We start from the raw sequence: 26,234 nt of genomic DNA, 5'->3' as shown, positions 1-26,234 counted from the left end.
TTGATACTTTACTTGCGTACCTGTGAGCTTGCCTGTCTTATATAGTCTGTTCTTCCAGCTATGCAGCATTGCATAGCATGTATTGTCTTCATTTTAGAGATGAGTGAACAGGCTACAGGATTACCTGTAGGGTTGTATTATTGGTAAGTGGCAGAGATGGGCTCTGAGCCCAATTATTACGTTCTCCAGATTTGTTTATTTTATCCTGTCAGCCATCAGACATTTTGAGCGCCTAGAATATGCTGGCATTTGGGGATTTTAAAATCAGTTAAAACATAAGCTTGCCTCTCTGCTTCCAGTCTAAAGAAAGAAGTGGATGAATAGTCCATGTGTATGGTGTGTGATGTGCTGGTTGAGAGGCAGTGTAGTATAGTAGCACCTTGGTTCTGGAGCTGACTGCCAGGATTCAGGTCCTGGCTTTGTGATAGATTTGCTCTGGAGATTGGGGTAAGTTAATTCTTCTGTGGGTCTTTGGAAAAAGAAAAAAAAAAACTGTAAAAGGGTTAAGTGAGTTAATATTTGTGATTTGCTTAATATACACTACAATATTGTAGAGTTTTTCTTTAAGAGTAATAAGACAATGATGGTGGGAAAGGGGGCATTGTAAGCTTTAGGAATAGCATGTAGAAAAAGTGAGGTGTGAAATAAAAGCATATTTTAGGAACTACAGATTGTGAAGGCAGTGAATGTTCAGTATAGCAAAAAAATTAAACTTTTAAGATTGATTTTATGTAATATTGTAATGCTATGGTCACGTCAAAATCTGAACTCTGTGATTGAGTATTTCAAACTACAGATTTTATCAGTAGTGGAAATGGATGGTTGGTTGTACCACTAGATGGTGGTATTTTCAAATTTCAGTAGTCAGTTAGCTTACCCTATTTTTAAATCTCTTGGTATTTCAAATTGTAATTAAATATTTTCCTTCAGTTAGGGATTTGATACCTGGGATGGGAAGGTTCCCCTGAAGGGAGGGCATGGCAGCCTACTCCAGTATTCTTGCCTGGAGAATGGTGGGCTACAGTCCATGGGATCCCTAAGAATCGAACATGACTGAAGCGACTTAGCACGCAAGCACAGTAGAGGTTAATAGTTTTGTGTCAGGTTCGTTTACAATGGTTAGGTTTGCTGTTTTTCTAAATTACATATAAGAGGGGATTGAGGTATCAAAAACTATTTCTCTGGCTTAATACTGATTGCTAAGTATTTATTGGATGATTTTGGAGTCATACTTCTTCAAGTACACTTATTTCATGTAATACCTTTTATTTCCTTAATATATTTTATTGAGGTACAGTTGATTTATAATATTTCAGGTACACAGCAAAGTGATTCAGTTATACACTTGAGAGTATTTTCCATTATAGGTTATTACAAGATACCGACTAGTTCCCTGTGCTATACAGCAAACCTTTGTTGCTTGTTGTGATACCTTTTAAAACAGATGCGATAACTGGTAAAAGTCATTTGTATTGTGTGCAGTGAGTGGTGTGGACCTCACTCATGTAGCTCTTCGTCTGTGTCTAGAATCATCTATAATCTCATATTGTTTTACCTGTAGGCAGATACTATTCCTGTAGCTCATATCAACCTGTTGATGTATTGCTAGAATTTATGTTTTCAGGGGGAGAGAGAGTCGGGTTTAGAGTAAAAGATTTTCTGCTGAGATTAAAAATGTAAGTGGTAAGTTAAAAAAATGTACACAGTTGGAACAAGAGACCTCTTTTTAATAGGTTATCTTTAGGCTATGGTCCTCATTTTCTCTTATTTTCAGACAATGTTTTCAGTAAGTCTGATGATTATTCACCTTGAGGTTTGCCAACAATGGTACAGAGTGCTATGGTATTGCTGAGGCAACCTGGGGCTTTGGAGATGGACAAACATGAGGATTTAGAGCTAATAGCTATGAGGCTGTGGGTGAATGATAGTTTACCTTTTTTTAGCCTGTTTCTTCATATAGAGAGGATAATAATTAACAAGCAAGCTAATTGAGAGAGTAAGAGAATATGGAGAACTTACTTTGATACCTGTATAAACAATGTATCAGACGAAATGTAGCTTTTCTGACAAGTGTGGGTGTTGAAGTTTTAGGCTGTGTTATGTGGGTCGCCTTTAGGGGAGATTTCTGCATGCGTGACTGCCTACATGATCACCAAACAAGTGCTCGGGCTGCTGTGCACGTTAAGTCCCTTCAGCTACATTTAACCAGTTCTCCCTGTCCTTAGCCAACATCTTACCTTCTGTAGCAGTTGGTCTTTAGGTCTGGTGTGTATGCCACTGCTGTTTAAATTTTTTTAGTTTCAGGTTTCTGTAGCTCAACAAAGTAGATTATCAGATTTGTCCGAAAATAAATCTAAAGTAGGAATAAATGAGTTGTATGGGATCTGAAAGAGGTATTTGCTATGCATAAAGCATGTGGATTCCTTTGGGGTGGGGAGGGGTGAGGTACTTAAAAAAAAAAAATTTTTGTATTCTCAAGATTAAAAAAACTAATTTTAGTAAATGCACACATAAGCTTTCATTTTATAAGCATCTGTCAAAGGTGAAGTTGGTAAAGTGGTGTTGGTAGTATTTAAGGTAAAATACACAAGTTTCCAATCAGATCTTAAGGATACTTTTTTTTAATCCTGTTCTTACAAATCAGATAATTGTACTGAATTAAACTTATTTATTTATAGCTATGACTTCACGCCTATGGATTCTTCTGCCGTTTACGTGCTAAGTAGTATGGCTCGTCAGCGTCGTGCGTCTTTGTCTTGTGGAGGACCTGGAGGTCAAGACTTTGAAAGATCTGGATTCAGTAAAAACTGTGGCTCACCAGGATCATCACAGCTCTCTTCCAGTTCTTTGTACGCTAAAGCTGTCAAAACCCACAGCTCAGGGACTGTGAGTGCCACTTCTCCTAACAAGTGCAAAAGACCAATGAATGCCTTCATGCTTTTTGCCAAAAAATACAGAGTTGAATATACTCAGATGTATCCAGGGAAAGATAACAGGTAAAAATAGTGATGATTCTGACTGTGATAATTGAATAATACTTCTCTGGAGTTCACAGGAACTGGGATAATTAAATCAACTTATTCTTCAGTAGCTTTCATTATTGAATTCTGTTGTCCAGGTTGCCTTTAAAGTAAAAGTTAAGACAGATAATTAGGTTACCTAAGAGGTAAAGGTCTGCCTTCTAAAATAATATTAAATGTCACTTGCCTGTTAGAAGACTTAGTTTTAATAGCTGTTCCACTTTTATAGGAAAGACTAGCACCTTCTTTTGTCACACCTCAAGGAGGTACTTTACAACCATGTCATACCATGGGATGTGCAGGCGTTGGCAGCTTCTAATGACTGCCAGGTTTGCCAAAAGACTAAACGTAGAGGTATCCTCAGTAACACTGAGGAATAAAAGTTAATGCTAGTCCTTCCTACTGTTTCCTTGTACCCTTACCTCATCTGGGAATCCTCTACTATTCACTTCCTCAAACCAAGTTCTCCACAAAATATCTTTCCATTCTTCCTGGTTCCCTTACCCATATTAATATGAGAAAAGTCAAATGATTATGCACATAGAATAATTCAGCTTTGAATCAGGTTTGAATGATTCATCTCTTTTTATATACATACATTTGAGATGCTACTGACATATTACATTCTGAGTTTCAGGTGTATAGCATGATACTTTGCTACTTGTATATAATAAAATGATAGCAACAATAAGTCTTGGAGAAGGAAATGGCAACCCATTCCAGTACTCTGGCCTGGAAAATTCCACAGACTGAGGAGCCTGGTAGGCTACAGTCCATTGGGGTCACAAAGAGTTGGACACGACTGAGTGACTTCACACTTCAACAATAAGTCTAATTAATATACATCACCGTGATTAGGGATTTTTTTTCTTGTGATGAGATCTTTTAAGATCGGCTTTCTTAGCAGTTTTCAAATACACCACAGTATTTATTACTCGCTGTGCTCACCCTTCTGTACATTACAGGCGATCAGTTACTGTATATCTGGGAGTTTGTACCTGTTCACCAGCTTCACCCATTTTGCCCATCCCCAGTATTTTTATTAAAAAGAGAAGCTTCTTCTACCAAATGTATCTGTGACTTGGGAATTGATATATATGTGAATACTTTGTAATCAAATAGTACATGTATCAACCATTATATGGTACCTTTAACCCAGAGACTATAAAAACTGGTTTTTATTTTAATTAAAGATGCAATGTTTAATTGCATCAGCTTATTAAAAAATACATACATTTATAACATTTTAAATTTCAAGGAGTAGAGCATCTGTGGTGACTTTTTCTAAAGCTTAGAGGCCAGTTTTCTAGCCTCCGTATTAGCCATTGTGAAATCTTTTGTATGTACTACACACAGTCATTGCAGACTTCTTTTTCATGTTGAGTGTCATGAAACTGAGAGTTAACTAAGGGTTAAGCTCTTCACAGAAGGAAAATACTTATGTCTGCTTGTTCTGGATGAGACTATTTTAGTAGGTTTGGGAGCAGATTAATAAATGAAAGCGAACGTGCAAGTCACTCAGTTGTGTCCCACTCTTTGCGACCCCATTTAGGAGGCTCCTCTGTCCATGAGATTCTACGGCCAGGAATGCTGGAGTGGGTTGCTCTTCCCTTCTCCAGGGGTTCTTCCCCACCCAGAGACTAAACCTGGGTGTCCTGCATTGCAGGCAGATCCTTTACCATCTGAGCTACCAGGGAAGCCCCTCGATTAGTAAATAGGAAACAGCTTCAGATTTCAATCCTTGTCTTACCGGTTTGATTTTTCCTCCTTGTTATCCATTTTAAAGTACAAATGATGCCTAAGGTTTATTTGGTGGTGTCTTTAGGAGATAAGCAGTAAGTACATAGTTAATGCCATTGTATTTTCTTTATGGTTGCATGAAAGAAAAAAGACTATTTGATGGGTTAGGGACACAAAACGAAAAGCTTTTAATAGAAGATGAATACTTTATGCTGCTGATACTAAACACTCTGCTTTAATATCTCAAACATTTTTGAAAAACTGATGTACCCAATGATAAACTGTTTCTCTGAATACTTTTTTTTTCCTTCAAATCAAAGCTGTGTAAAATACCCAATTTTTAGCCATTTTAGATATTCTCTGACAATTGGAAATATTGGTCCTACTCCAGGAGGCTTTAATTGCCAAGATTATGATGAATGGACCATATGACTTAGGATTTTACTGGAAATGACTACTATAGTCTTGACCTTTCCTGTTCTCTGTGTTGGACAAGATTTTTGTTTTTCAACTTTGTATTTCTTCCTGAAGTAGGAGCACTTGACATGAGTTTTCTGAAAAATTCTTGCCTTCAGCATTGTGTAAATGTTTCTTTTATAGAGCCATAAGTGTGATCCTTGGTGACAGGTGGAAGAAAATGAAGAATGAAGAGAGGAGGATGTATACATTAGAAGCAAAGGCTTTGGCTGAAGAACAAAAACGTTTAAATCCTGACTGTTGGAAAAGGAAAAGAACCAATTCAGTATGTTTAAACAAGTAGTTCCTTAAAGTGATTCTGACTTACCTCCAAAACTGTACCATCATAGTAGAGCATTTGTTAGAACCTTTAAAAGGGTGTTGAAGCTGTTTGTCAGCCTTTTTGTCTTTCAAAGTCTAACAATGTTTGTCCATCATCATGTAAGGTAGGCTGCCTTTCATCATTAGTGCCATTTACTCTTTTAGCATGGAAAGTAGAAATGTTTGCTGGAGATGCTGAAGTGGAAAGATTTGGAATGTATTTCTAGTTGGGTTGAACGATAAGGATTATTAACTCATTAATATCACACAGCAGAAAAATTTTCTAATTTGAGGTGGTATGTCTCAACAGCTTTTCTTGCTGATGGGTAAGGATGGTGGAGGTAGAGATAAGTTAACCAGCTTCCATGGGGACTTCTGACATTTGCCCAGAATTTCCAGGTTAAAAAATCTCAGGATGGAGAAGAAATAGAAAATTGGGAAGGCTGGTAAACAGGTTCGCACCATAATAATGCTATATTGGACAGACTTGATTCTTAGAACTTCTCCATTACTAGACTGGCATTTTTTAAGTTGTGTTTTTGATTAATTACAAGAAAACTTCCCATGATAACTTAAAAACAAAGGGACGACAGTGTTTGCAGCAGGAGTGCTGGCCAAGGATGTTCTAATTCATCCCATGTATTTGTCTATTTCTGTTATAGTAACACGTAGTTCACATCCACTTAAGAATTTCTTTTTAAAAAGTAGTCAGATTCCAATATAAGAATATGACTGGACTGGGTTTTTTAGTTATTACCTTAGGATTCCATGTGGTGGAACTTCGCCTGGACCCCCTTTCGTTTCTGCTCATCCTAATCCATCTCTCTCATCTCACTTGCATAAATTTTTTGGTTGCTTGGAATACCACTGGGTATTCGCAAACTTTAGAAAATCTACCACTTTTGAGAAAGCAGTCTTTTTTTTAACAGTATGGTTATTAATATATTACCCATCTTAGCTTTCATTTGTAAAATTATGTGTTGATTTGTAAACATTCACTGAGTTTTAATTTTATCTCCACAGGGCTCACAACAACATTAAACAGGATGCTTGACTGTTGATGGAAAGATTTAAGATGAAGGTCTCACCATTTGTCCTGAATCTGTGTGACCATAAGATACCGATAGCATTGAGTCTTGAAATGATTTAATAATGAGTGAGGATTTGCTTTCTCCATTAGAGCATTAAGTAAGCTAAAACTATCAACATTGTAAACCAAATTGCCTTATTTTTCTTCCAAACTTCATATATGTCTATCAGGTAATATAGGCTTGAAAATTGATATCCTGTGGTGCTAAAGTACAGTAGAAAAGAGAGGAGAAGTGTATACATGTTTTATTTTAAATTGTACAAAGGGAATTTAAAAATATGTAACTGCTGTTTATACATTGGCTCCTTACTGCTTATTAATCTGTATTGTACACATAATGGGGTGAAGCAGAAGCTGGGAGTTGGCCTTCCTTGAGCAACCACCACATGGCTCAGCATCTGTGCCAAACACAGGGGCTCCTAGTCTGGGCAGTGCCAAGAGGTTGCCAGGACACAGGGCGGTGGATGGTGCCAGTGCCAGCCTAAGAGCCACCGCCGCGGCTCCTGAGCATGCTGAGTTGGACACACCCGGGCGTGGCGCCCACCCTTGACTTCAGTGGAGACCCAGCCCAGGCCAAGGTAAAGTTAGTTAATAGCATTGGGATATTGTCACTGTAATGGTGCTGTTAACAGTTGACACCATTGTATTTTTAACTTTGTGTCCTATATCTCCTCAGCCACGTATCTTAATATCGTTTTGTCATCGTATATCTATGGTGGGGCGGACTTTGCATAAGCGGTGCAACACTTGCACTTTTACTTTCCTCCAACTGTCTACAACGAGCAAACACAATGGCAATAGAGCTGCTTTTGCTCTGAGCTACAATCATGGCTTTTCATGTTACTTACCAAGTGGTGTTTCTGGTTAGGAATCACAGCTATAAAATTGATTTCAGTTCATTACACTTCTTCATGATGTTGCCCCTAAATTTTGCACACTATATTCTTGTATATTATTTCAAATAAAATGAAAAAATTGTTTATCTCTGACTTCTGATTTATCCTGACTGAACTTTATGAATGAGTCATCCAAATAATAGGTTCAGGAAATGGAAAATATTTTTACAAGTGGCTTGTGGGATTTTAAACTTTAAAATGTTAATGACAAGGCAAGGGCAATAGAAAGAAGGACCCAGACTACGATTTATAAGACTCCTTTCAGAGTAAAAGTTAATTTTTAACTTGGCATCTCTGTTATAAAGTAGAACAGCCCCCAATAAAGTGACACACAAAGTATAAAGACAGCCTTGCTCTATTAAAGATACAGTAAGACGCGGTTAAACATTGAGCCCTACATCTTAGCTTCGGGATATGCCAGTAGTTGCCAAACTGTTGCATGTTGGAAACATTTCAGGATATTAAAAAAAAAATTGTCATGCTTGCATGTTAATATGGAGTACAAATTGGGCACCAGGATTATTTAAAGCTTCCAGTGATTCTAATGTGCAGCCAAATAATGGAAGCTACCAGCTTAACTCCTTATCCAGCAAGAAAGGACGCCAGCTGGGGAGAAGCAGCGTATTTACTATAGAACGTGACCCTGTCCCTTAAGCTGTGGGGACTCTGTGATGGGAAAGAAGTTTTAGATAGCCTCAGAGAAAAACCTGATGGGAGAGAAGAGTTTGGTATCTTTTTGGAAAAATAAGCTCTGCAGAGTTTCAAGGTGGTGATGAACCTATTTTGACATTTTATGCTACTTAAGGTAGAAGAGCTTAAGAGGTAAACAGAAGAGGTCAACAAGGAAATACAGAAAAGTCAATTACATTCATGGAACAGTAGATGGTAGCTGTCTTTTAGAGTATGTATTAGCCACCGCTGGATGGGTTAGCACAAAATGGAGATTAAGAAATACTTCACATTCTTACTGAAGAGCAGACATAGCTTTCTGAAGCAGCTGAACCATTATGGGATAAACCGGTGCAAATTCTTTGCCTTCTCTGCTTCTTACTGATTGAACATAAGCTTCCAGAGCACCCCTGAAAACCAAAGGAAAACAATGTCAGAAGGCTATACAAACGAAACAGAACAGCTTGGAGGATGCCAGCGTTTAAAAGCAGCTCATTTCTGCTTTGCTCAGTCAGCGAATGGCCCTCAAAACATTTGTCAGTAGGGTTCCTGTGGTCAAGGTGCAGAGCTGTGCTCAGTTTTCAGCCGCACTGCCCTTAGTGGTCTAATCACACCATGGGAGGCTCTCTGGCAGCTAAGGCTGTGTTTGCCTTTCTTTGCTATTGCAGAGACTTCTGCAGAGTCAAGTGCAGCCTGTGTCTGCACAGCGCTCACAAGGGGGCGCCCCGCTCCGCAGAGTGTGGACTGCACTGGGGGGCAGGGCCCTCACTGCACACCAATGCTGCAGGGGCTTTATATTCCTGTTCCTTAAAGAGTGTGAACCCACAAGTAAGGTGAACTGTTCGTAGGCTCCAGTTGTTGGCAGATTGTGCTAAGAAGACAGCCTGAATTTAGCGATAAGTATGATAAACGTTCTCAATTAATTAGGGGGTCAGCAAACTACAGCACAGATCAAGTCCAGCCCTATGCTTGTTCATTTATGCATACTTTTCATTATTGGTCTATTTAAGTTGCAAGTAAAACAATCAAATTTTTGTTATAATCATGAAATCACACACTCCAGAGCATTTCCATAGCTATCATAGCTCACATACTGTCTCAAGTCTCATCTAATACGTAATTCTTACCTGTATTATTTGCTCCCAAATACTGAAAAAAATAGTCCTCTGTCAGTTTAGTCATTTTCATTCAACTACAGGGACTATATTTGATGGGAGTGTGGCCAGTTCAGTGCTCAGGCCATAGCACCCCTCACCCTCGCTACCCACTGTCAGGGTTTTATATGGAACCAAATTAAGAGAGTGGAGAATCTCTTAACTTCCTGTCCTGACCTCGCTCCTCATCTCTGCCTTCTGGACATCTTTATGTGATTCCTTCCAGGATTCCCTCAGACTCACCTGTCAGAAACCTAGGGCCACACAAACCCACGAGGTGTACACTGCCAAGAGGGAACCCCAGTGCAAGCTATGGACTCCAGGTGACAGTGTGCCAGTGTAGACGTGAAGGCTGCTCTGGGGGACGGGTACTGGGAAGGCAGGAGGCTGTGCATGTAGGGGCAGGGGGCATATGGAAAAAATATCTGTACCTTCTCAAATTGGCTGTGAACCTGAACCTACTCTAAAAAATAAAACAACCATAAAAAGAAAAAGACAAACGTCTGGTAAAAAACCTACATGAAGACTAGTATTTGCCCCCTTACTATTTCAGTAAAGTGACCATCATCTCCCCATAGTCTATGTCTAAAACTGTTTAAGTCCTACACATAACCAGTTTTCAAGTCCTATTAATGTACCCTACATATTACCACCTTACCTGTCTCCTGAGAAATCTGTATGCAGGTCAAGAAGCAACAGAACTGGACATGGAACAAAGGACTGGTTCAAAATTGGGAAAGGAGTGTGTGAAAAGCTGTATATTGTCACCCTGCTTATTTAACTTATAGCCAGAGTACATTATGCAAAATGCTAGGCTACATGAATCACAAGCTGGAAGCAAGATGGCAGTGAAAAATATCAACAATCTCAGACATGCAGATGATGCCACTCTAATGGCAGAAAGCAAAGAGGAACTAAAAAGCTTCTTGATGAAAGAGGAGAGTGAAAAAATGGATTAAAATTCAACATTCAACAAACTAAAATCATGGCATCCAGTCCCATCACGTCATGGCAAATAGATGGGGAAAAAGTGGAAACTGGCAGATTTTATTTTCTTGGTCTCCAAAGTCACTGTGAATGGTGACAGCAGCCACAAAATTAAAAAGACGCTTGCTTCTTGGAAGGAAATCTATGACAAACCTAGATGTATTAAAAAGCACAGCCATCACTTGCCCAAAAAAGGTCTGTATAGTCAAAGCTATGGCTTTTCCAGTAGTCATGTAAAGATGTGAGAGCTGGACCATAAAGAAGGCTGAGCACCCAAGAACTGATGCTTTCAAATTGTGCTAGAGATCAAACCAGTCAATCCTAAAGGAAATCAACCCTCAGTATTCATTGGAAGGGCTGATGCTGAAGCTCCAATACTTTTTGGCCACCAGATGCGAAGAGCCCACTCATTGTAAAAGACCCTGATGCTGGGAAAGATTGAAGGCAGGAAGAAAAGGGGCGACAGAGGATGAGGTGATTGGTTGGCATCACTGACCCAATGGACAGGAGTTTGAGCAAACTCAGGGAGATAGTGAAGTGCAGAGGAGCCTGGTGTGCTACAGTCGATGGGGAAGCAAAGAGTAGGATGTGACCTAGCAACCGAACAACATATTACCACATCTGGTCCCTCCTCTCACCTTTGCTTCAGTCTGAATCCTGCCATTTTGTGCCCTAAATACTGGCGCAGCCTTGTGGGTGGTGGTCACCCCAGTGCCATGAGCCCTGCACTAGAGGACCTGCCACACTATAGCCAGGGCCTGTGGTCCACCTGCCGTGCCCTCCTGCCCCCAGGACAGTGTCTACGTTCACAACCCCATGCACACCAGCTTCATTGCCAACCTTCCCCAACTGTCACTGCTGGGCCCCAGCCTCTGCTGTACCGAAGATCAGATCAGATCAGTCGCTCAGTCGTGTCCGACTCTTTGCGACCCCATGAATCGCAGCACGCCAGGCCTTCCTGTCCATCACCAACTCCCGGAGTTCACCCAGACTCACATCCATCGAATCAGTGATGCCATCTAGCCATCTCATCCTCTGTCGTCCCCTTCTCCTCCTGCCCCCAATCCCTCCCAGCATCAGAGTCTTTTCCAATGAGTCAACTCTTCGCATGAGGTGGCCAAAGTACTGGAGTTTCAGCTTTAGCATCATTCCTTCCAAAGAAATCCCAGGGCTGATCTCCTTCCGAATGGACTGGTTGGATCTCCTTGCAGTCCAAGGGACTCTCCAGAGTCTTCTCCAACATCACAGTTCAAAAGCATCAATTCTTCGGCGCTCAGCTTTCTTCACAGTCCAACTCTCACATCCATACATGACCATAGGAAAAACCATAGCCTTGACTAGACGAACCTTTGTTGGCAAAGTAACGTCTCTGCTTTTGAATATGCTATCTAGGTTGGTCATAACTTTCCTTCCAAGGAGTAAGCGTCTTTTAATTTCATGGCTGCAGTCACCATCTGTAGTGATTTTGGAGCCCAGAAAAATACCCTCAAATCATTCATTTCTGCTGTCTGTGTTACCAACACAGGCAGAGCCCAACCCCTATGCTCACCCACTGAGAGACTGGGGTGCCTGTGCAAATACTCTAAAATAAAGTCGAGTTCCAAAAAAAGGCCTGTTTCCCTTTGTCCACACATCTCATTGTTAGTGAGAGCCAGTCTTTAAGTTAGTGAGAGCCTTCCTCAGGACCGGCTGTCCTTATCTTTGGAATGCCAAAACGCACCCCGACCCCGCCCCACTTCTTCCTTGTAGAGCTTTTACTTAGGACCAGCTCGTGCCTTGTTTTTGATAAAGCCTTTCCTGACTCCAGGCAGCACAAAACAAACCATCCTGGAGTCACAAGAAGTGGAAAAGTCTAGGACTTCTGCGCCAGTAGCACAGCTTAGCAGGACCCCAGCATTTGGGGATGGATCTCTGAAAGCCAGCTTCATACTTCACTACTCACAACAAAGTAACCCAGAAACCAGCAGCGCAGGGGGGTGGGGGTGGGGGTGGGGGTGTGCAAGCCTGGCAGGCACAGCTGGGGACTTCCCTGGTGGTCCAGTGGTTACGAATCTATCTGCCAATGCAGATGTGGGTTTCATCTCTGATCCGGGAGGATCCCACATGCTGCAGGGCAACCAAGTCTGTGTGCCACAGCTACTGAGTTTGCACTCTAGAGCTCGCGAGCCACAAGAGAAGCCGTAGCATTGAGAAGCCCAGGCACTGCAGCTAGAGGGCAGCCCCTGCTCGCCGCAACTAGAGAAAGCCCATGCACAACAATAAAGACCCAGCCCCCACCATAAATAATTTTTTTTAAAAAAAGCACAGCTGGTACATTAGGCTCTGCCTCCTGACCAAGCTGTGTGATCTAGACTGTGTCTTGAGCCTGTCCATCGGCAAAGTGGGAAGAATACCCACAAGATTTAGTTAGAATTAAAGGCTTGTCCTGTGAGGCACCTGGCTCTCTTCTAGGTACACCTCTGAACCTATGAAGCCCTCCAACACGGTTTTCCCCACTGCACCTCTGCATTGGGAGCTCAGAGTCTCAGCCACTGGACCACCAGGGAGGTCCCCTCACTGCACTTCTGATGGCCTGGGACTCTCTATGTAAAGAGCAGGTCTTTACCCTTCTGCCCACACGATCACACTGCAGTGCAAGGATCTCTGTGCTGGGTAATTTCACTCTTACGATTAACAACTTTCATGCATGAATGTAGCCCCAGGACTAGTGCTTGACAAATGCACAGTGAATGAATTTTAAAAATGAATTAGATACAGGAAGATAGGACTATGATGAAAAGGACAAAAGCACTAAAGAAACTAAATATAAGAAAAGCAAGTGTAGGGGATCCACAAAAGTACATGCACGCAAAATGGAATCTAACAAATGCCTTTAGAGAGCAATGTTCTATGAGATGCCTTATTCTCGTCAGAGCTGAGGCTTAAACGAAGCTGTTTCTCTGTGAGGAAAACGTGCTTCTTTTAGTGATACTATTCAAGTTGCCATGGCATCCCAGGCACTCGGCCCACTCCCACCATGCAGGCCCTGCAGACTCGAACACAGTGGAGAAACCCCCACGTGCCCACTGTCTTTGAGACAATCGATGGTGTGGATGTATCAGTCTAAGAAATCAGAGCACTGAAATTCACAGAAACTGTCTTCATTCTGCTCCGAATGGGTTAGAGGATTAGAATCATTTTATCTAATATTTGGACAAAAATCCATGTAGCAGTTTCGTCTGCTTTCAGAACAGTAAGACATTACACAAAACCACACAGTATGTGGAAGAACAGAAATCAGTATGGTTAGTGCTTTTGGTTTTGTTCATCAAAAACACTATGAGAACTATGGAGAGAAAAAGGACTAAAGCTGCCCTCCCACGTAAAATCGAGCAAGATTTCCAAGCAATTATTATATTACTTCATTTGCCTGAGCAAAAAACATCAGCTTTCTTGGAAATTGGGCCAAACATTATGTAAGACTCTCAACTCTGGTTTGTATCCAAAATAGGAAGATTATTAAAGTTATCCTTATTGAAAAAAAAGTAGCATAGGAATTCTGCAAACATTTAGTAGAGGAAGGGGTTGTGCTGACAACACTGCATTGTGATAGAAGTGGAGATTTTTATAGAAAACAAAACTGATTTTTGTCAGCCATGAAATATCAGTGTGCTTAATACTAAAACACATACATGACTTAAAAAACTACCTGTGCCTTCACAGGCTCTCCCCTGGCTCCACCTACCCCAGGATCTCATCTCAGGCACCCAGTTCCCAGAATGGGTAGGGATCTCGTGCCACCGGAACATTAGCTCCTATGAGACCAAACTTCACCCTCCATCCATAGGGGTTGTGTGGTCCCACAGAAGTGGAGGAGCTGAGGGAATGGTTCCCAGTCTGTGGATCCTGGATACCTGTGGGAGGGTTTGGGGAGCGGGGGATGTCCAAGGATGCACTTGGCACAAGGAACTGACGATCCTACAGATGCAAAGTACCAATCAGCAAATAAAGCCTGTAGACAGTTGTGACACCATAAAGGTGCTCCGAGCCTACTGAGAGTCAGGAGCAGCAAAGGCAAGGAGGCCACAGTCAGAAGAGCTGCTGCCCCACTGCCAGTATCAAGAGCTGGTGATTTGCGGCCAATCCTACCTCTTCTGCAGAGCTTGAGGAATCTTTGCATCAAAACCTCAGCCTTCACCCTTGTGGAGAACACAGGCAACACTTGCAGGCTGTCCCGCTGCCGCCCTCCTGCCGCGGGCACACACGCCTGCCTGCTGGGGGCTGGGGAGGTGCCATCTTCCCCACTGTCCCCACTGACCCCACATGGCCCCAGGAGCCACTGGTTTATTAAGTTGAACTAGGATTCATTCAAGCTCTAGAGAAAATATCTGGTATTAAAAGGAAGCAGAAAGGAAGGCAGAAGAGAGGTCATTACTTGCCATTAGTTCCGCAGTAGCTGCTGTATCCTCGATCTGCCCTACTTATGACAACCCAACACACCGTGCCGGGAGCAGCAGATGAGTCTACAGCAAGGTTTGCCCCAAAGCTAAAACAAACTTACTGACATTTAAAGGACAGTACTCACCCTGGGTTTATCTACAGGGGCAAGAAATTCATCCAGTGGTGCTTCAGTATGCAGGGACGAAACCAGTTTCGCGATGACAGGCAGGAGTGTACTCTAGGACAAAGCGCCCCTCCCTGCCACCGGCCTGGGCCAGAGGAGAAGCAGTGTTGTGAAATCCCTCAAGGAGGGCTTCATTCCCCGCTCAGGGTGGAAGGCTCTAATAGCAGCCATGTGTGCAGTGATGGGCAGGCCTTCTTCAGAAAGCATGACAGTATTTCTGAGCGTGATTTTCGGTTGCTAAATATAGGCTTAGCAACAGCACTGCTGATGATATCACTCAGGAGACATTTTTAAAAAGAAGCAAAAGAAAACAGATCTGTGATGTGCCCACAGCAGCACAACTGTTGTAGATGAACTCCATCCATCTCTTTAAGAAGACATAAATGCACCCTGTTCGACTAACTGAGTCCTGAGTCTTCTATCACCTGCTGTGCTGCAGCTGGGAGAGTCTACGGGCCTCAGGGGAAACTCGCAGACATCACAACCCCCACAGCAGCCACAAGCAGAGTCCTTCATTTGCACCTGAAGCCTTTTCTGAAACCAGTTTAACCAGACACTGTGCTGACGGTGACAGGATCACCGCCCATCCTGCCCAGTTTCTAGATCAGATGCTCTTAGCTGAGAGGGTAACAGACAGCAAGGAAGAAGAGCAGGTGCGGGCCAACCTCCACTGTACCCACACAGGCGCTGGCGGGGCCGGGGGCTCCCCTGGGCTCCAGTCACCATGCTTGAGCTCGGCTCCCCTCCCAGGACCTGGTGGGCTGATGTGACCTCCCCCAGCTTTCTTCCTCCATGGGGTCTCTCACCTGGCAACTCGGTTCTAGTCCTGGCTATGCTGTAAAGACTATGGTTTTTCCAGTGGTCATGTACGGATATGAGAGTTGGACTGTGAAGAAAGCTGAGCGCTGAAGAATTGGTCCTTTTGAACTGTGGTGCTGGAGAAGACTCTTGAGAGTCCCTTGAACTGCAAGGAGATCCAACCAGTCCATTCTAAAGGAGATCAGTCCTGGGTGTTCATTAGAAGGACTGATGCTGAAGCTGACACTCCAATACTTTGGCCACCTCACGCGAAGAGCTGACTCATTGGAAAAGACCCTGATGCTGGGAGGGATTGGGGGCAGGAGGAGAAGAGGACAACAGAGGATGAGATGGCTGGATGGCATCACCGACTCGATGGACGTGAGTCTGGGTGAACTCCGGGAGTTGGTGATGGACAGGGAGGCCTGGTGTGCTGCGATTCATGGGGTAGCAGAGAGTCAGACACGACTGAGTGACTGAACTGAACTGAACTGATGTTGTAAAGAGCTGCCCAGCCACTTTAAGAAATCCTGACGCCAGGACCCAACCCCGGAGATTCTGAGGGAGTTGAGGGTGTGGTCTCAATACCAGGATTTTTCAAAGCTTTGAAAATGACTCTCAGGTGCCAGCACAGTTGAGAATCGCTTCACACATGAGCCCCACACTGCCTTTGGACAACCCAACTCAGCCCCTGAGTTCAGGCCTAAGCGACCGTGTTCAGTGCTGTCCCCCAGACCAGCAGCATTAGGAGCCCTTCGAAGAGCTGAGGATGGTTCCCAGAGTGATTTAAGAGGTACAGCTGATGGGCTTTGGAGAATGAGGGTGTGACCAAGGAGGTGAATGATGGCTTAAAGGTTTTCTAGCTTGGCTGAATACAGGTGACAATGATACCCCAACCAGATAGTGAGTCTAGGTAAGCAGGTATGAGAGGAAAAATGACTTAACATTTTGGGGTTGAGACTTCTGTGGGATTTTGAGTGGTGACATGTAACAGCACGTTTGCTGGCCTGAGACCCTGAGCAACCAAGGTGAACCACAGTCCCGGGGTCACAGGACAGAAGAGTCACTAGAATCACCAGTCTGAGTGAGCTCAATGGGGAACCGAAATACAGACTGAACGTGAAGGAAAAGGAGCCAGGGACACAGCGTGGGAAGCGATGGCATTCAAGGAGTGGACAGAGGAAGACAATTCAGACAACGAGACTGAGGGAAAAACAGTCACAGAGGTCACAGCAGGAACAAATGACCAAGGGGTCAGGAAAGATCCGAGAAGGCGGGGCCTGTCTTGGCTTGTGCTGTGTCCTAAGGGCCTTGCACATAGTGGGCATTAGTAAAAATGTGTGGAGTTCGTCAGGGGATGAGTTTTAAGAAAGAAGTGGTGGTCACTTTCAGCTAAAGCTGCAGAGTGATACTGAGAGAACAGAAACACTGGGATTTGGTGGCTAAGAGGTCTCGGCAGGTCTTGGTGAGAGAAATTTCAAAGGAGTGGTGCTGATGCAGGAGACATGCTTAGTAAGTTACATGTGACAGTGGAAGCGTCCCTCCCTGGGCATGGTGGGGGTGTGCGGGCTGTGTGTGTGCGCGTATGTATGTGTATGCGTGCAGAGTGTGCGCGCGCACATGCAGGGGTGTGCGGGTACGTGTGTGTGTGCAGGGGTGCGAGGTGTCTGTGCATACATGACAGTGGAAACATCCCTCCCTGAGCGTGGCAGGTGTGCGTGGGGTGTGTGTGGGTGTGGGTGCACGGGGGTGTGTGCATACATTGAGGGTGGAAACATCTCTCCCTGAGCATGGCAAGTGCGTGCGGGTATGTGTGTGTGCGTGGGGGTGCGGGGGGTGTGTGTGTCTGCATGTGTGTGCACACGTGCATAAATACACCTCAGAGGCACCAGGCTGCTGGGTGTCTACTAACAACTACACCGCATTTACTCACAGCTGTACTCCACCACTTCAGTAACTGCCCCATGTGGAAATGAAGCAGAAAATGTGGAGCCAAGGCCAGGAGTTGTTTCATAGCTGAAGATGGTTTTCAAGGTGCAAGTTCCTAGGGCTGCATGAGGCACAGGGCAGCACTAGCGGATGCAAGGGACACGGAAAGCAAACCCTGCTGGGCCACCAGCTCCCCTGGCGGCGCTCCAGCAGGTGGGGCCCGGGGGTGCACCATGTTGACACCTACTTGGGCCCCGCTCCTCCCCAGCGCCCCCCAGGCCCCAGGCTTCGAGAACACGCAGGTGCGCCTGCCACACGTGGCTTTACCTGATGAGGAGGAGCCTGTCCTTTTCAGAAGGGTGATCATCCAGCCACTGGGAGAAGCGTGCATGGGACCACTCTGCCCTCTGCGGGTGGAAACACAGTCAGAGAGAGCGGCTACACCCTGTCCTGTCCTGTGGGGCGTTTGCGGGTTCGGAGAGGATCTCTGGGACTCCTGGGGTCAGAGGACCCCAGACACCGGCCCCAAAGGCGGGCAGACCGGCCCTTGGTGCACTTTCCCAACCCCAGGGGGCCTCTTGGGTTTGTCAGTTGAAGGTGGGTCAGCAAAGGAAATGGGGCCTCTGTCAAAAAAGCTTTATGAACATACATTACTCGAATCACTGTTATTTAAAGGGCTAATTCTAGATGCGGCAGGTGACCTATACGTTGATGAGAAAGTAGGGCCTGGGTAGTGGGAACCTTCCCTCCTGAATCATTCACTGCTAAGACACAAATTCATGACTTCTCTTGGTAGGAGAAGGCCAGGACCTTCAGTGAGTTAGGGGTGGGGTGGGGGGAGTCCCCTGCATTCTCTGAGTTCAGAAGGAAGACAAGTAAGAGGATTCTGGCTTCACCTTCTTACCTGGAAGGGGGATTTCAGCTCAGGGGGTGCTCTTGTGAACAAAAACTGAATAATGATGCTGAATGGAATTATGTCCCCCAGTGCAGGGCTGCTGGCCACGTGTTCACTTGTCTGGAAGAGCAGTGGTCTAAATGAAGAAAATGCAGAAGTCATTTAATGCTGTTCAATATGGAAAGAGGTGACTCAGTACAAGAATCATAATAGCACATTAGCATTAGTGTAATAGCATAATACATAATAGAATGAATAATAGCAGTCTTCCTAGACTGGATAATTCTTAACCATTTCTTAGCCTAACACACACACACACACACACACACACACACACACACACACACACGTAGGCTGGCCCTCCCTTCAGCCCCTTCCTTGGCCCCCAACTCATTGCCTTTGGGTCTGACTTTACTTCAGGGTGATTCAGCAAAACCCCCTCTTAGAGCTCATCTGATAACGGGCTAAAATGAAAGCACACAGTTAAAGCCTTCAAGTAGTTCTAACTAAAAGGTTCTAATGGTGGCCACAGCTTTCAGCTTTTATTGTATACATAATCCTTCCATGGGCTATAAGCTAATGTGGATAAATTCAACCATTTTCTATACAGCTTTTCAAAGGGCCATTATATCCTTACATATATGAAATTATTACCTCGCTGGACATCCCTCTCTTCTAAAACACTGCGTGTCTAGGTGTTACCATCCAAGATAGGCTCGTCTCATTTTACTGTGCTTCACAGGTATGCTGGAGGTATTTTGTTTTGCATTTTTTTTTTTTTTACAAACTGAAGGTTTGTGCAACCCTGCTCTGTGGTGTCAGATGATGGTTAGCATCTTTTTTTAGCAATATTTTTAATTAAGATATGTACAATTTTTTCAGACATAATGTTACTACATCCTTAATTAACTAGAGGATAGTTTAAACACAGCTTTAATAAGCACTGGGAAACCAAACAATTCATGTGACTGGCTTTATTCTGAGAGTTGCTGTGAGGCAGTGGGCTAGAACCGAACCTATAATATCTCCAGTGTACGCCTGCTTGCATTTTAAGGAACCTGCAGGCAAATCTACCCTGTTACTAACCACCTACTACCTTGTCAAAATGCTGGCAAAAATAATTTAAAACTTTCACTGACTCCTCCTTGGCTTTCAGTTCAGTACAATCGCTCAGTCATGTCCAACTCTTTGCGACCCCATGAATTGCAGCACGCCAGGGCTCCCTGTCCTTGGCTTTGGGCTCTGATAAAGGCCAAGCTGTAGAGGCTGAATCTCAAGAGGTAAGATGGCAACATCTGACTGAGCAGAGACTCTGAAGCCTGTACAACAGCTCTGAACCTGGCCTCGCACTTCTCCCCATGGTGTTTACTCCAGTCTAAGCCGAGGGCCTGCACTTCTCCCCATGGTGTTTACTCCTGTCTAAGCCGAGGGCCTGCACTTCTCCCCATGTGTTTACTCCAGTCTAAGCCGAGGGCCTGTACTTCTCCCCATGTGTTTACTCCAGTCTAAGCCGAGGGCCTGCACTTCTCCCCATGTGTTTACTCCAGTCTAAGCCGAGGGCCTGCACTTCTCCCCATGTGTTTACTCCCGTCTAGGCGAGGGCCTGCACTTCTCCCCATGTGTTTACTCCAGTCTAAGCCGAGGGCCTTCACTTCTCCCCATGGTGTTTACTCCAGTCTACGGCCGAGGGCCCGCACAGAGCAGGACGGGCTTCTTCACCACCGTGACGGCTCACTCAAGAGTCGGGAGAGCTCCCACTAGACAGCTGGTTCTGGCTGGATCCAGAATACTATTGGAAAGAATGCCTTTATATTAACTATTCTATAAGTAAAATTTGGGGTTTCCCAGGAAGCTCAGTGGCAAAGAATACATTTGCCAACCAGGAGACGTGAGTTCAGTCCCTCGGTGGGGAAGATCCCCTGGAGAAGGAAATGGCAACCCAGTCCAGTATTATTGCCTGGGAAAGCCCATGGACAGAGGAGCCTGGTGGGCTACAGTCCATGGGGTCACAAAAGAGCCAGACATGACTGAGTGACTAAACAAGTAAAATTTATCCCTTGTAGGAATTTTTCTAATTTCAACTGTTCTATAAAAACAACATCATTCTGTAATTTACAGTCTTTAGCTACTGTGGAAACTCTTCAGTTCACTTGTGCTGTTAGCAGACATCCATAAAGCTCTGATCCAGGTCCTCCGTGGAAGCAGGACTAGGGTCTTCTCACGGCCTCGGGTGGTACGCTCACCTCAAAGATTCTCAAGGTCAATCATCTCACAGGGTTCTATGCTGCAGAGCTGTAGGCAACACATTCAGCACCTACTCAGGTATGAAAATGTTGCTTCGGAAACTTTTGGTTTGCCTGGAGGCATCCCTGTAAGTCATTCTCTTATGCGTGGAAAATCCCATCTCCATAGGAGCAAAGCTCCCAGTTTTAACCACACAGAGCACTTATGAAAAGCTTTATAGATGTGAACTCATTTATTCCTCCAAATAACCCTATCACGTAGGCACTGTTACATCCCCATTTTACAGATAAGTAAACTAGGAGGAAGAGAGCAAGTAAAAGCCAGGAACGGGCAGAACACAGACTCAAACTTCATTTTGCTAAGCAGCCTCTTTTAGTATATCAACTGAAGCGACTATGCATCTATTTTTAGAACAGACTTATTCTGAGAGAGAAACAAAGACCCCTTGGAGAAAGCACAACTTCAAACTGTCAACAGCTCCTATGTGATAACCTGGGCAAATGAATGTTTGCAGTACATTGTCTAAAGGCTGTGCAGTTAGTATCTATTTAGGAATCCCAGATTCTCTCTACGGGTCGAAGTGGATCTCCAGTCACCCACCTACTTGAACCATCTCATCACACTCTCTCCTGGAATTATTTTCACCTGGCATGACCTGAAGGTCCTGTGGGGTGATGACTGGCATGGTCTCAGAGGCCTCTGGAAGCTGACTCTGGGTGGAGGGGATGGCAGTGCACCCCAGAGCTCCACTTCCTGTAGCCGGCAGACCCCTGTTCTGGCAGGGGAAGCTGAAAACGCCTCACAGCCTGAGGTCCTCGGGTGCTGAACAGCTGACATTTCCATCCTCCAAGCCCAGCCAGGGGCCAAGAGCACCACTGACGTGACTGCTTCCAGGTTAGAACTAAACAGGGGGAAGAGCCAGTCGGGAAGGGGTTCCTCTACTGGGTCATGGGCTCAGCCTGCAGGTCCGGCACACGCGAAAGGCCGCCCGGAGCCATGCGCCGAGACGGGGAGCTCACGCCTTCCCCTCTTTCCAGCCATCCCGGTCTGGTGAGGGTCCTCCCCTGCCCCAGTAAAGCCCACTCTTTGCTATGGCATGTGACATGGTAGGATTCACCGGAACCCTGGCTGATGACAGGAGACCCAGGGCAGGGGCCAGTCCTTATGACCGTCCTCAACTCACTGAAAAGCAGCCAGATGGAATCCTTTCTGCCACTATGACAGGAAGATGAACAGGCATTTTGGTCCCTAGTCTCTCTCGGTGCTCACTATCTGAAGCCCCATGTACAAACGGTTTAGAATGAAACACTAAGAAACACTGAACTATTTTCCAAAGAACTGATACATTTTCTTCTTTCTGAAAATGGGAATTACATAGCCGATTCTGTTCCTCTTTTATCTTCAGCTTCAGGAAATTTAAAGTCAAATTTGAAACTTATTTACAGCAATTAAATTAGTTTTGCAATTTGAATGTATGTGTTTGTACACACACACACAAACACACACACTGGCTGTGCCATGTGGCTTGCAGGATCTTCGTTTCCCGACCAGGGATTGAGCCCAGGCCCACACCAGTGACAGTGCTGAGTCCTGGCCACAGGACTGCCAGGGAAGTCCCATCCAGCAATACAAACACTACAAGCGTGGAAAGGGAAGAAGGGTGAGAAAGGGAGTGGGAAGGAGACAGGGAGCGAGAAATGATCTGAAACGTGCCCCGTCCAGCAGCCCAGCTGAGCTATGCACCGTGGCTGCTGTTGGTGACACCAGCACAGGGCAAAGCCTGGGAGAAACCAGCTCATTTTGAAATAGCATCTTTTGGTCAATCATCTGTCCCTGTGGAGCTCTGAGTCACAGATGTTCTTTTGCTGCCAAGACCAAATGTAGCCACTAACAGGACTGCCAAAAAAGCCATGGGAAGCAAAACTGGATTTGATTTGGTATTATGCCTCACTGACACAATTACCTGTAAACACTGACTGCAGATATTTTGTTTCTGGTGCTTGTTTTAAGAAGCAGAAAGAACACAGCATGAAAACCCCCATCCTCCCTGACTGCAGGTGGAATCTGAAATACCAGTGAGTTCAAAAAATGTATCACCATCTGAGGTGATACAAGCAACAAAAGGAAACAAATTAAGGTGTTACAGAATGCGGACAGCCCAATGCCACAAAATCATTCTGAGAAAAAATACTCCAAATAGCAGCGCTTTCAAGGTTAAACTTCATAGGCAGCTAGTAGTCTTCATTAATCAAGTATTAGGTCTCATTAGAAAAAAAAATTATGCTTCTAGTAGAGATCTCCACATTTAAGGGATCTGTGCAGCTGTTGTCCTCTGTTAAGGCCAGTTCTGAAGTGGAGTAAGACCCAAGTCCTCCTGTGCGCTTGTCCACAGCCAGTGTCCGAGGTGGTCTGTGCTGCGTGCTGCCTGCCACGACCCCCACTCCAAAGCTGCTTTTGGTGAGGGGCCAGGAAGGAGGCCAGACTACTGAGATCCGGAATCAGCATAGAAATGAGGGGGCGGGGAGGACACAGGACTTCTCCCTGCACTGGACATGGTGGGGGTTTTGGAGACGGGAAGAGGTCCACATATGGTGGCTGGAGGGGCCGTGTGTGTCCCAGTAGAGGACAAAGCAGCAGGCCGACGCCTGGGGGTGAGTCAGGGCTCAGAGCAGAGAGGTGAGAGCCCCTCGGGTCCCTGTCTTGGGGTCCAAGGTTGTCTGTCCTAGGGGACTAGGATGGAAAGGAGGCGGGAATTTCAGACATTCTCTAGGAATAAAAGTGCACACGTGGTTCAAGACTCCTGAGGCATCTCCTGGCAGGCTGTCTGCAGCGGAAGTCAGGGAGACAGGGCATTTCAGATCAGGAGGGCATGGCCAGAGTAGGGGTCTAGATGGTCTGTAACACTTTCTAATGTTTCCCTGGATGTTTCACATTGTGTTCTAGGACCCGTCCCAGTGAGAACAAACGAGAACTTCTGGAATAAGACATCGGGCGGTGGCTGTGAGCACGGGCGGTAGGGTCAGGCAGGCCAGGGGTCTCAAATGCAGACCCACAGCTCATAGCTCTCACACGTGCAGTCTGAAAACTGACCCCTCAGCCCCGAATGAGCCCTCGACTCTCAACTGTCATCCTGAAGATGGAAGGAGAAAATCCCAGGACAATGCTCAGTACAGGCTAACATACAACAAATGACCAAACAATGATTGCTAGAATCAAGATGACCAAAATGAAACAGCCAGCCCTGCATGTTCACCCGGGAGCTCCCGGAACTGCTGAAGTACTGGCAGGCAGCAAAGCAAACCAAGCCCCAGATGTGGCTGCCTTCTGGCTCCAACGCTGACATTAGGAACTTGGAATTAAGAACCCAGAAACCGTGCGGAAATCGTGACTGCAGAGCGTGGCCTAAGTGGAAAGAAGGAACAGAACCCATCTGGGGTCCTGGGGGTGGGAGCGCTCATCCTGGAAGCTGTGGAGACGGCCACCCTCGGGTCTACAGACACGCAGGCCAGGCCTAGCTCTGAATCTCAAGCATCAGGTAATCAGGGAGGTAAACTGTAGCTATGGGGAACCCTCACCACTCCTCCAGCTGAAGACAGCTGACGTGAACGCTACACTCTGTAGAGTTACTGATGGTCTCCCTTCTCCAGTGCCCGGCATGCTAACAGACCCATCAGAATAGCCCCTATCTCCTGACAGCTCTCAGTGCTTTTTCATTAAATCTGAGGAGGCTTTTAGCAGAGCAGGCTGTGGATGTAATTCAGGGACCAGGCTGTTCCCTGGGGAGTGGGGACGCTGGGCCCTGCTAGAAGGCAGGGTCTTTAGTGATCTGCATGGACAGGCCCTTGGCCAGGTGGAGGCAAGGTAACCTCCCGCACGAACATGTGGGAGACACCACCATGCTGCAGAGGGATGGACGGGGATGGGGGCTCACGCATCCTGTGTGCAGCTACAACACAAATACCCAGGAGCAAGTCCCTAATGTCAGCAGCTTTCTGAGGCAGCCTTCTCTCTGGGGTAAAAGATTCCTGCTGCCTGAGAAACTCTAATGTAGACAGGAAAATGTAAATGCATGCAAAAAGCTCACCGGCCTAATTAAAGAGTCCACTAATATCACCATCAAGGAGAACACCCTGAGGCAGATGGCTGCCTGATGGGGGAAGGGGGTGCTCGCCAAGGCGAGGGTGTCTGGGGAGGGGGGAGGGGAGGCTGCACCTGAGGTCCAGGCTGGAGGCGCCCGCCTGGCTCTGTCACCCTCCCTGGCACTGGGCCTGTTGCTCCTCCTGTAGCCACTGCCTCTAAACCTGCTGGGGCTTTGGTTGTCTGGCTGTCTTTCTTGCCCCCCAACCCCTTACTATATAATATTTTAGTATATTTTATATTATTTTTAGGCTCACTTGTTATTTTTAAATGGGAGAAATACTGTAAGAGGAATTTTAAAATATATTTGTTGACATTTCTAACTATAAATATACAACAACCAAAGCAAAAAATTTGAAAAATTTAAGAAATCTCTTTTAAAAAAACCACTAGAAACAATGCTACTCTCCAAAGGTAATATTTTGATGCTCATCCTTGACTTGTCCTCTCCAAAGCCATAGGTCAGTATTTTTAAAACATCAGGGATGCCTATTGCATATACTGGTGAGTGGCCTGTTTTTTCATTTTGTGATACACCAGGAAGTATTTTTCTTTTTCTTGGACATTAACTAACAGTTTAAATTTTTAATTGGCTGCATATATTTGATCTAATGAATGTGGCCTATTTTAGCCAGTTTCCTACTGATAGCCACTGAGCTAGTTCGGATATGACTTCGAACCTTCAGTCCAGGAACAAGAGTCCAGATCAATTATGGAAATGACCACTAGATGATGCCTTTTCCTTGTCATAGCACAGGCAAGAAGATGAACAAGAGTGGGCCCTGCCACTGCAACTGCTCAGGACTAAATTCTGGAGAAGATACAGACTTCTTAACAAGTTTTTGCAGGAAGCAAGAGGAGGGCCTAGAAGTGAGTTACTGGAATAAAGACAACTCTGTACTGACTGACTCCTCTCTAGGAAGGGCCTCTGCTGTCCTAAGTCAATTCCCCTCTCAGGACAACTGTAGAGAAACTGGCAGGGCTAGGGCCTTGCCCAGTCACATTTACAGGCAGAGGCAGCAGAACTGTCATTTCTCTTCTCCAAAGACAGGTCCTAAAACCTTTCCAGCCTAGGGCTAGATTTGAACCCCAGAATATACTACTTTCACTTTATTTCCTGATCTACTTAATCCTAAAATCTATCAAATGGTGTCCAAAAGCGCTCAAACAACTGAGAAAAGCACTAGAATCAATCCAAAAGATTTCTGTAGGTTCCGTATATCTGTAGGAATCAGTTCAGTTCAGTTGCTCGGTCATGTCTGACTCTTTGTGACCCCATGGGCTGCAGCACGCCA

At 45.1% G+C, this 26,234-nt stretch overlaps 2 protein-coding genes across 6 annotated transcripts in view; one reads left to right on the top strand and one right to left on the bottom strand.

Annotated features, from left to right (window-relative positions):
- Positions 1 to 7,098, top strand: part of HBP1 (HMG-box transcription factor 1) — a 30,619-nt gene extending 23,521 nt beyond the window's left edge. For 2 of the 3 annotated variants that reach the window (XM_070369614.1, XM_070369615.1), the window contains exons 9-10: positions 2,679 to 2,996; positions 5,361 to 7,098. In XM_070369614.1, the coding sequence (XP_070225715.1) occupies positions 2,679 to 2,996; positions 5,361 to 5,520 (478 nt within the window). In that variant the 3' untranslated portion in view covers positions 5,521 to 7,098. The remainder of the gene's footprint in view (positions 1 to 2,678; positions 2,997 to 5,360) is intronic. The other variant, XM_005901433.2, reaches the window with a different exon arrangement.
- Positions 2,599 to 26,234, bottom strand: part of COG5 (component of oligomeric golgi complex 5) — a 277,335-nt gene continuing 253,699 nt past the window's right edge. The window contains exons 20-23 of one of the 3 annotated variants that reach the window (XM_070369612.1): positions 18,568 to 18,694; positions 17,991 to 18,070; positions 8,484 to 8,602; positions 2,599 to 3,123 (exon numbers count right to left, since the gene is read on the bottom strand). In XM_070369612.1, the coding sequence (XP_070225713.1) occupies positions 8,488 to 8,602; positions 17,991 to 18,070; positions 18,568 to 18,694 (322 nt within the window). In that variant the 3' untranslated portion in view covers positions 2,599 to 3,123; positions 8,484 to 8,487. Of the gene's footprint in view, positions 3,124 to 8,396; positions 8,603 to 17,990; positions 18,071 to 18,567; positions 18,695 to 26,234 lie in introns of those variants that run through there. The other 2 variants (XM_070369611.1, XM_005901432.3) reach the window with 2 other exon arrangements.

This window comes from Bos mutus, chromosome 4 (assembly GCF_027580195.1).
Source record: "Bos mutus isolate GX-2022 chromosome 4, NWIPB_WYAK_1.1, whole genome shotgun sequence".
In the NCBI taxonomy this organism is placed as follows: domain Eukaryota; kingdom Metazoa; phylum Chordata; class Mammalia; order Artiodactyla; family Bovidae; genus Bos; species Bos mutus.
The sequence above is the reverse complement of the archived record's forward strand: the minus strand, read 5'-3'. Positions and strand labels throughout refer to the sequence as shown.